The sequence below is a fragment of the Haliaeetus leucocephalus genome, unplaced genomic scaffold (assembly GCF_000737465.1).
Source record: "Haliaeetus leucocephalus isolate CR32 unplaced genomic scaffold, Haliaeetus_leucocephalus-4.0 Scaffold166, whole genome shotgun sequence".
In the NCBI taxonomy this organism is placed as follows: domain Eukaryota; kingdom Metazoa; phylum Chordata; class Aves; order Accipitriformes; family Accipitridae; genus Haliaeetus; species Haliaeetus leucocephalus.
In genome coordinates, this window is record NW_010972602.1 from 1,685,341 (window position 1) to 1,696,756 (window position 11,416).

General features: G+C 38.8%; 1 protein-coding gene across 1 annotated transcript; it reads right to left on the reverse strand.

Moving 5' to 3' along the window:
- Positions 1-2,588: 2,588 nt before the first annotated feature.
- PRPF38B (pre-mRNA processing factor 38B) lies at positions 2,589-11,416 on the reverse strand. The gene is made up of 6 exons (XM_010563434.1): positions 11,023-11,416; positions 7,454-7,522; positions 7,022-7,173; positions 6,878-6,938; positions 4,081-4,304; positions 2,589-3,803 (listed from the first exon to the last, which is right to left on the reverse strand). Exons 1-6 carry the CDS (start codon positions 11,305-11,307, stop codon positions 2,951-2,953), a joined length of 1,644 nt encoding a protein of 547 aa, XP_010561736.1. The 5' UTR covers positions 11,308-11,416; the 3' UTR covers positions 2,589-2,950.

The window sequence follows — 11,416 nt, forward strand, 5'->3', positions numbered from 1 at the left end:
TCCAGATAAGTACTTATCATTGGAGCCACAGGAAATTTCAGAGAGATTAGGCTTCAAGAGGAATGACCATCCCAGCTAAGTAACTGCGGAAACATGGCACACTGGAAACTTCAGGTTCATAGCACTTGGTTTGTTGTGCTTTTACCCTGAGAAGTGAAGACTAAGTGCACAGGCTCTGTCAGACAGAAGCTCTGCAACCATACTTCCTGGGAAAACTCCCACCGTACCTCTAATTAGAATTGACAGAAGTTTTCTTCTAATAACTGCAAGCCAAATGCCCACTGCAGCTGTACTGCTAGCAACTGCATCATACCAGTCAGCACTGGAGACTCTGTTACCATTTCTGACCAGAGCTGGTTTGCAGAAGTTCTGTGGATCTGTTCCTTCTCGTTTCAAGGAAAATCACATTAAATAAAGTGGTGTCAGAAAGACAAAAAGGAATTAAAGAGAGTCCCTGGATCCAAACCCAAGAGCTGCAAGATACTAAATCCCAGTAACAACTTAAAATGCGTTTCTTGGTTTACATCGTTTTCATGGGTCTTGGTCAGTCGTGAATATTGTGCTATCCATTACACTGCTAGCTCAAGTACATAATCTGGATCAAATTAAAGCCAAAAGTCAGAAAGGACTGTTTATCAAAAAACAAAAGCAAAGTCCTCAAATTACTGCACTTATAAGAGATACTGGCATGGGCCAGTCTTTGCACAAGCTGTATCAAAATGTTCACCTATCTTCATTATAACCAGGTGGCACTCTCCACTTTCAGATCAAAAATCGTTTCTGAAATATCTGGATTTTGCCTGCAAACAAACCATTCTTTCACTGTATTTCCCAACAATGGCAGAGGAGGAGGAGCCCTGAAGGACCAACTGCAAATCAGTAATCCATTTTCTCTGCCAGAACCTGGCCTTGCAGCCTCTCTGCCCAAGAACATACTTGTTCCAGAAACTCGTAGGCTAAAGGTTAAAAGCTAACAAGAAATCTTCTAGTGGCAAATATGGTAAAAGTTGTCCTCATTATTTTGACAGAATCTGTGCAATCCCCTGGCAGACTGCAATGACAGTTCTAATAATCTACTAGCCGAGGAATTTCTTAAATGGCCAAAAGTTTTTCCTCCCATGTTAAATGAGAGGTCACTCTTTTAGTTCTACACTGCAATGGAATGAACTTGTTGAAACTTAAGCTTTGTTTCAAGGTCAGATTTAAAAGCAGGCATCAAAAATATAAGCAGACAATACCTGAACAACCTCAGTATTAAAAGATTTTGGATCACGGTGACAAAGGAAAGACTAACAATTCAGGAAAAAAATAAGAGCAGGGAGGAAGAAAAAATTGAGTTTGTTATTTTTGCTTCTTTGAATACTATAGAGTGAAGTGTATTGTTAGAAATTCAAGCACTGTTTGTTTTCTCCTGGAGGTTTAAAAAATATCCTAATATTTAAATATCATGCCTAGATGACCTGCATCACACAGAAGCAAAAAAGGCACAAATATCAATTTATTTCTATCTTCAGGTCACTTCATGATCATGAATCAGTCACACTTAATGTTCTTCCTATTTTGGGGCTGCTGCATTTCTTTGTTAGCCACATCTTCCTTGTAAGATACTTATTACATAAAATCCCTTATTCATACGAAGTGTCGCTTAGTCTGAAAAAGAAACGTGGAGGAACCCAAACACTCTTCAATGAACATGCAGGGAAAGGCTGACACCCAATACAAAGGAATTAATTGAGAGTTTATTCCAGATGGTTCTCCTCACTTAGTATACAAGTCATCAGAATAATCTATCAAATAGACTTGGACTTTAATGATATGATTTTCTTCTATAATGCATTTTGGTTTTTGCTTCTAACAACCTGTTTAAAAAAAAAATCTGCCAGATGAAATGTTCAGCACAAACTGCAATCCTTACTATTTGTAGAAAATATGACTTAAAAAAGGACACTATCGGGTAATTCTTATTTTAAATGTTTACACTTATAAAAATGCTTTGGAAGCTTGAAACTGAAATCCTTTGTAATAATTTTCTTCTTCCTACCTCCCTCTTCCCAACTTAAATGCCTTTATTAGCCCAGGATTATCATAAATGACAGAGTGCAGCTGCTGATTAAAAACATTAAAAGACCACAAATGGATAAATTGTGTTTAAAAAAAAAAAAAAAAAAAAAGGAAGCTTACATGGGTTTTTTTTCAAACAAATAAAATGCATAGATGGCTACGGTACTCATCCGTCAACCTTTACAGTGTCCGCTTGAGGTAGCCTTTCTAAAGAATTACTAAACAACCCCCAACATAATCTAAATCTTTTCATCAAAACCACTATCTCCTTGAAAGTCCACTCTCAATTTCACACCAGTGGTGATCAACAACATAATACATTTTAAAAGCTTTTGAAAAAACAGCAGGTACAGTGGACACAAGTGTTAAGTTCTAAATCTGCAGCCCTCAATGTACATTGTATGCACATAAATATCTCAGCTATAATACACATTCAAGATTCATCCCTAAAAGCCATACTATTATGTAAAGCACAGCCATGCTAACTTCAGGATACAAACCATAATTCCACGTCTACAAAATGAAAGTAGAATTAGTGGCAGTTTATTGCCTCATACAAATTTAACCAACATGGCAACCATGCCAAAGGAATTAAAACATTTTCAGGACGTATGTACAGACTGTACATTTCAGAAACATCTGAACAATAAAAATGCAAGAACAATCTCTGCATTACGAATTAACTAAACAAATGGTTTGAAACCGTCAATGCATTGAATGGGTTTACAAAGGCACTTCCCTACCCAAAATAGGAAATGACAATCTGCAGCCTAGAGGGAGGTTGGAGAAGAGTGCTCATCAACTACTGCACAATCTCAACTTTAAGAAAAAATAAGCAGGATTTAATCAAACATTTATAGGATTCAATGTGATCCACTTCTGAAAGAGTTCACACAGTCTCATCTTTGTTTTTATGTTGCTTTTCTTGGCTCTCTCGTTCCGTACTTTGGCTCCTTCGACGATCATGTTTGTCCGAATGGTCCTTGCTATCACTGTGATCATGTTTGTGGGAACGTTCTTTGCTTCTGCTACGCTTTCTAGGTTTTTCTTTGCTGGGACTCTGGTCTCGTTTTCTGGACTTCTCAACACTATCTGTTCTTCCTCTGCTTCTGCTTCTACTTCGTTTATTTGACTTCTCTTTACTTTCATTTTTGTGTTTACTTGATTTCTCTTTACTCCTGCTTCTGCTGCGCTTACCTGTATTCTTACTTCGGCTCCTACTCCTATGCTTTCTTTCCCGGCTTCGACTTCTACTATGTTTTCTCTCTTTTTTGGAATCCCTCTTGTCATCCCGGTGTTTCTTGTCATCCTTGTCATCCTTGTGTCTTCTTTCTTCTATATCACCCTTACTTTTCCGTTCTTTTGATCTTTCTCTAGATCGATCTTTTTCCCTCTCACTACCTCTTTCCTTATCATAATCTCTCTCTTTTTTACGGCTCCGTTCATTTTCTTTCTCTCGCTCCCTATCCCTGTCTCTTCTATCTCCTTTCCGGTCACGACTTCGACTACGGCTTCTATATCTGTCCCTGCTTCTGCTTCGCCTCCGTTCTAGGGTGCGATCAGTACTTCGAGATCTCCGCCTTTCTTTTTCTCTCTCCTTAGCTTCACGTTCTAATCTCTGCCGTTCTCTTTCTCTTTCTAGCTCTCTATCAAAGCTAGATGATCCATGGCCTTCCCGATGATGACTTCTGCTTCTGGATCTTCTGGGAGACCTCCTGGGACTGATGGATCGTCTTGGAGACCTTTTAAAATAAAAGATAATTCAATATGAAACACAACCTTTTCAAGTTAAGGGACCCTCTTTGCTTTCTAATTTATACTTTACGTACATAGTCTATATTTAATCTTAAATACCAAATATCATCTGATTATTTTAATCCATTAGCATCCATCAACTGTTTTGCCTGTTGCCTTAAAATCTCTCTCAGTGAAAAGACACCACATTTCTGGCAATAAGTTCATTTAATGCTGGTAATAAGTTCATTTTAATGTTCATTTTCAAAATAACGTGTATATGACCTTGAACGTCTACGTTCCGCATGCCGGTCTATTTCTTCCATTCCCTCCTTGCCATCTTTCTTGATTTTTCTAGGTCTGCTTTTAATTTGCTGGTCAATGGTTTTCTGGACTGGCACAGGAATTCTTGGAAACAATGTGGAAAACCATTCAAGCTTAGTGAGGAAGGAACGAAGCATCTCCCCGATGGTCATAACACAACCCCCACCTGCCTTCACATCCAGGTCCTACAAAATACAAGCAAAAAATATCCTGATGGTCAAAAATATTCTCTATTGATTTTCAAAAAAAAATGCTGCTACATTACTGCCCTATTGAAGTCTCATGATTATGAAAGTTTACTTGTCTCATATTCTAATACATTTCCTTAGAAAAATTCAAACTCTGCGCCCTTTGGATTTGGCAGTATGTTACAGATAGGGAATGGGACTTAATACATATGCATGCAGGCACATACTAATCCTGCAGCCATCTGGATGGTAAGGGACTGTGGATGAAGAGATTAACGTGAAATCCCCTTACACAGTCTGGTTACATGGTATGATCTTGTATTTTATTTAAATGCCACAAAGTTGAGAAGTCCTCTCAAACTACATTTAATACTCCATTTTGTGGATGTACAACTGTGTACCATCATACCCAACCCTGTGGCCTAAATCATTTAAGAACTACATCATTGCCTATCTAAAAATGATCACAGAAAAACCTCTAGTACAAAATGGCATCCTAACAGAATTGGAAGCAATAGCAAACCAACTGCCATGAAGCAGTGAGGTTTCTAATTTAGAAATATGTAAAAAAATAAATAAATGAACAAATAATTGGAAACGCATAATCCATGATGACCATTGTCTCTGAAAAGGGTCATTACCGCATGAAGGCCTTCTTGCTATGCCCTCTCACAGCTCAGGACATGTTAGTCAGCTATTGTCAGTCCCAAACCTATAGTGCAAGCACACAAGGAAAGTGAGATTTGTTATCTAAACAGGAAGAGAAAATCTAAATGTAAAACTGCTTGCACTCACACACATTTAAGTGTTCAGATATACAGTTTTTCCAAATATAATCGCTGCAGAGATCTAAAGAAGAAAAAAAGGAGTTAAACGTAGCACCTGGAGAGTACGTACAGTTAAACAAAATAAACATAAGAAGCATTTTGAAAAGTAACTCTGTATCCTGGGAAGTTTTTCACAGCAGCATGACAAAAGATGAACTGCTTCCACATATTTAAGAACTGGAGAAAAAAAATCCTGTAGGTTTACATAATTCCATATATATAAATTACCTTCATCCTACTGAGCTTGACCAGGACTGGTAAGAAATTTAAGACAAGCAGCCCCAAGCACTTTTTCCTACATAGCACAAAGCTACTGAAAAAGCAGCTGGGAAAGAAACACTAATTGCAAAAATATACTGGGATATTTTAAACAACAATAAACACATATATGCTGATAACCAGTTATCTGCAAGAACTGAAATGTATAAACTAAAAAAGGTGCTTAGAATAATGAACCAGTTAAAACCTGCACAATGTATCACACTTGTGATCACTTCATTGTCCTGGGAATCAAGCTGTTTGCGGGACCCTGAAAATGAAGCCACCCCAATCCTCCTAAGTTACAATGCAACATTGCAGAGGAGTTCATATTAACTAGCACCACCTGGGGGAGAAGCAGGATATCACAGCAATGCATTCAAGATTTAAATTTGTTTTCATTTTTGTTGCAAACAAACAATAACACAGGTTTACCTGAAGTAACAGCTGTTTCCTTTGCACAGTGTTTTTGATACTTAGCATGAAAGAAGCTGTTTAAAATAAATACACTGCATTGCAGTCACATACAAGCATAATTAATGCTATTTTTAATATGAGTATTCGGACATCATTTGCAACTACAACATTTGAAGTTTCTTGGAGTAGATGCCTACTGTCACACTGAAGAGGGCAAGTGATCCTTCCTGTTCCATTCTTAAATCTAGGATGTGATTTAAAACCTGCTCAATAAATACAAATTGCAACAATATGTAGCAGACTGTATATTCAACTTCATAGGCCAAGAAAATGTCACCCACCAACTCCTACTCCATTCCTCCAGACAGTAAATCAGGACTATGATTCCAAAGGTATTCTCCTATCTGACTGCGTAATAATGCAGCCTCTTCACTGAACTTCTTCAGTTAGCAACTCATGTTTCTTTTTTTGCCCCATTAGCAAAAACCTTAAGGTTACTAGAAACAATGCCACCTTATGCAGTAATTAGGCTGTTTGTTTCTCCTCTGAAGAAATCCTGGGTTTAGTTATTCCAGGACATGAATAATAACCACAGAGATTTTTGGTAGTATTTTTCAAGGTGAATGTTGGTTTCTACTATGTACTTCCTACTCTTCTATGTAAGCACCAATTCCCCCTATCCCAGGAATAAATGCAAAATACAAATTTAGCACTCTCAAGACTTACTATACCTCGCTCAAAAATAATTCTTTTTCTAAAAACTCCACAGAAGCCACACTCACACAGCCTGCTGTCTGCATTCCGATTTAATAAACCTGTTTCACATGAGTTTGCAGTACTTGACACAGTAACATCATAACCAATGGAAAAGTCTATTAAAACTTTGAAATCTAAGAAAAATTACCTGGGTCCCACCTCAGACCTACTTCCTGCACTAATTAATGAAATTACCAGAACATAACATTGCAACATTCGAACTACAGAAAACCTTATCAAACAGTGTTTAAACCTAAAGTAGTAACATGAAAAGAAACAAAAGAAAACAAATTATTACCCTCGCCGACATACCTCTTCATCATCAAGAAAGGATTCAAACCAGTCCCATAGATCTGTAGGTGGTTGTGTGTACCTTTAAGTACAAAAAGAATGTAATATTTTAATACAGTTTCCTGTATATTAAATTAGCCATTAGTTGATTATATTGATACTTACCTAATATACATAAATCCAAGAGCCCTAATATATGGAGAGTCTGTATGAGTTATAAGGCCCATCACTTGCTTACGAGTGAGTTTCAGTGTAAATAATTTGTAGAGCAGACAAAAGGCAGTAGACACAATTCCTCCGGTTCCAACGCCACGCACCTTTCAAAAGAAAAAAAGACAGAGGAAGTCACAAAGACATTATTCCAAATCTGCAAAAGAATATGAGAACTAACACTAGATTAAATCTACAAATGGAGCTACATGGAAAAAGTAACACTACTTGGATTCACAGCTCTGGAAGCAAGGGGAATATATCAACTCTTTGTAATAAATAATTTCACATCTAGGGACTGAGCCAACATACAAGCAAGTTTTAGCTACACTTGCAAAATTTATTTACCAGACAGAAAAATTTAAGAAGGCACGTACTTCTACTTACCCCTCCACACATCCCTGTCTGGCCTGCTGTTTTTCTGCTCCCCTTTTCCCATGGTTCAACATGCGTAACCTGAAAAGGTGGGAGGGTGGGAAGATAGAAAATGACAATTAAAACCTCCATAATGTTTAGCAGCCTGTACAAACCTAATTTTAAACAACGGATATCCTAAATCAATCTTAAGTAGCTTGTCTTCTCCTACAAAATTCAAGATCAAGCCTGCTTTGCCATTAAAGCAAAGCATTTGGCCTTTTTAATTACCACATTAAGAAATTATACCCAAAAATCACAGATGATTAAAAAAAACCCAAAACCCCACCAATGCAAGCATCCATGCTTACTGTATACTCCACATACTTTCAACTACTTTATGACTAAACCCCATCATTACTATCTTCTACAGTGACTAAACAACTACCTTTATTTAAACTGCCTCTTAACAAGTTTAGTGATACTTACTGATGACAGCTACAGAAGTCAAAATCTACAGTCTCATATTCATAAATCTCATTTATGCAGTGAGCTTAGCTAGAGATTTCTTTTGAGTATCACTTACAATTAGGACAAAAGAAAGATGTCTATAAAGCGTAGTATTTTAAACAAGAAAAAACACTGCTTTTTAGATTAACTGCAGTGATGTTCTTAGATAAAATGTTCCTAAGTATGAGTGAAGCTTGCCTAATTCAAATCTTTTGAGATGTATTTACAGATGAGTGCATGAACATAGTTAACCAACACCATTCCTTAAATTTGACAGTAAGAGTCATGAACAAGTCAAGAACCATAAAACTGCCTAAGCTACATTTGAAATTGTGAAATTCAGAGAAGTAACATCTGGCTCTATAAACAAGTACATTTCCCAAACACATCAACTTAAAAAAATAAGCAAAAACAAGACAAAAAAGATAGAATGGTGTTGTACTGGACTGGGGCTAAGAGTTTGTGGCCAAGTTGTACTGTAGTTCACAAATTAAAATTCTTTAACAATACATGAAACAAAATTAATTATGTACACAATCACACAAACCCAGAGATATACTAACAGCTAAAGTTGCTGAATTGTTGGGTTTTTTTGTTTTTGTTTTACAGTTGCTGTCTTATCCAAATAGGAAACATGAGAGATGCCAATACCGTAGAACTCAAAATCCACTATGACTTTCTGTATTATTAGCATCATATGAGAAGTTCACAAATACTACATAAATAATACTGCACATCCTTCTGATTACTTACAGTTTTGCCTCTCACAGGAACCTAAGAGTATTTTTTAGTCAAAGGATCAAGTATGACACTATTACAATAGTAGTCTTCAATTTTTTTAATTACAGTTACATTTATTGGCCACAATCAATATAAACATGCTGGTTTTGACAGATACCAATAAAAAAACCCAAAGCCCTGAAAACAATACTCATTTCAGAAAAACGCATTTGAAGTTTTGATCCTACAAAGACTACTGCATACAGTTAACTTCTTGGAAGCATACAGATTAAATGAAGTTGAGGACATGCATGTGGTGCTAGTACCAGGGATAAAGAAAGAGGAAGTCACCCACTTCACAGATGTGGAACTGAAACAGAAGACCAGAACTGCAAGTGAATTAATTTAAATATCTAGACAGAATCCATATCTTCAAGCCTTCAAGTCCCTATCACTAGCTGCCCGTGTGACTTAAGATCATCTTTCCTGAGAATCCAGAACCCAGCATTCTTCAATTTTTTAAATGAGAGACTTATTTCAGTTCCCAAAGACAAATACTCTTGAAAATACGTTTGCTATGGTGGATATCGCGCTTATTAAAACAAAAAAACAAACAAAAAAAACCCAACAGCAATTGTTCAACACTTTTCAGGAATCTTAAAACATGAACAGAATACAAATCTTAATATCAGTGAAGTACCTTCATCATCAGGTTATCTTCTCCCTCACATCTATTAGTCATGATTAAGCAAGGGGCTGAGTTATCTCTTTATTTAGCATGCAGTTTTGAGTCAGAATAACTGTCAAGTTCAGTAAGCAAACTTTATTTACATTGGATTAATAAGTAGATATTTAATGGCACGTCAAAATTCTTCCCCAATTTAAGATTGAGCCACTTAAGAAATGAAACACTGAGACAATCAAATGAACTATTTGACCTATTGCAGTTGAACTCTACCAATACTAAGAAGACAAATCACATCAAATATTTTTTACTACATCTGAAAGGGTCCATGTAAAATACAGCAAGCTCTCAAATTTTCTGAAAATATGTTTCCTCAATAAATTTTTCAGCTCTTGTCGTCACTTGCAAAAATAAACTTTGCTGCTTTCCATTCTGATGGATTTGAGTGAATAGATGGATAGAATTAATTATTTCTGTCTCATATGCCACAAGTGGTAAATTAACCAAAGAGAAGCTTTGTCTATGTAATAGAGTAATCTATGTAACATAGTAACATAGTAATCTATGTTACTCTGAGTATTAGAATTAAGTAGTCCGCTCCAAATGACAGAGCGCAAGCAGAGAAATGCTGTCATTAAGTGGAAAAACAGTAGCACTGTCTTCATAAGTACGTGCAAACAATGCCAAAAATCTCTAAATACTTTCGTGGAGTTGTTTTTCACAACTATGGTGCCCTAAGTAACTTGACTTGCCCTGGTTAAATGAGACAAAAAGGCTACCTTTTCTTTCTTTATAATATCAAAGTATATTAACACCTACTAAGTGACACAGTAACGTTATGAAATAGAATCTATTCACTGGAGAAAAATATCTCAATAACCACCACAGTACAGCTGACTGAAGACAGCAGCCTGAATTACCTAAGTTTTGCTCTCATTATCAGAACAAAGAATGTGGCTGTGTTGATGAGCATTAGTTATGCATACCTCTACCTGGGAGACTGGCTTGATGGAAGCCTCGCTGCAAAACTGATTCAATCCTGCTAACAAAACAAGAACTGAGACATGGGTGCACTGATACAGTTCAGTTACCTCCCCAGCACATCCTACCTATCGCCGAGAGAAGCACTAAAATGAACTAGTTTTTGACTGGGTGTGGAGGGGGGGGGAAGGCCCCTAACCTCTGAGGAAGAAGGCCACATGCAAACTCCTGTCGAAATCACCTACAGTCACCACCGTACCTTTTGCGTAGTTACACGGCGTGTCGGCAACTCCTAGGCTGCGGGGAGGGCTTGTCTCTAGAAGTGGCATGCAGATCGGGTCCCCTCCCCACTCTCTCCGACTGAGAGCGCAGTCCTTAGACGGCCATTTCATCCCCGCTGCCCTGGCTCTCACGCTGCCCAGTTCCGAACTAACTTACAACTCCGTAACTCCAATCCCGACGCGAAACACGTTTCTTTTGTAAGAGAGAGAAGGCAGCACCTCGGATGCCCCCAGCTAAGCAGCAAAATCGAGGTTTGCTCCCATCCCTTACCGCGAGATACGGGGCAGGAAGACCAGAGAGAGAATCCGCAGGCTGCAATCAAGGCCTTCCCCCTTCAAAAACCCCAGCCACAGGGCGCCTCGGGACAGGCGCCAGCAGAGCCCCGAGGAGTCGGCGGCGCCCAGGGCGCGGCCCGCAGGCTCACCTTGAAGTAGATCTCATCCACCACTTCATGGTAAGTCTTGAGCTCGTATAGCTGCACCTTGAAGTAGGGCGACGAGAGGATGTTGGTGAGGATCATGGGGTTCAGGTTCATGGTCTTCTCATTCCCCCACAGCGGCAGCACGTTGCCCTGCTTGCCTGAGGCCGCCGGCTTGGGGGCTCCGCTCTGCAGCTGCTGCTGGGACGGCGGGACGGCGCCAGGCTGGTGCTGGGCCGCCTGCTGCCCCTGACAGTTCCCGGCGCCGACGGCGGGGCTGTTGTTGGCCATGGCGGCTCGGGGCCCGGAGCGGGGCGGCGGCACGCGGCCTGCAAGGCGGACGAGCGGCCGCGCCACACCAGAGCGCGGGCTGCCGGGCCGGGCGCTGCCTCCGCCAACT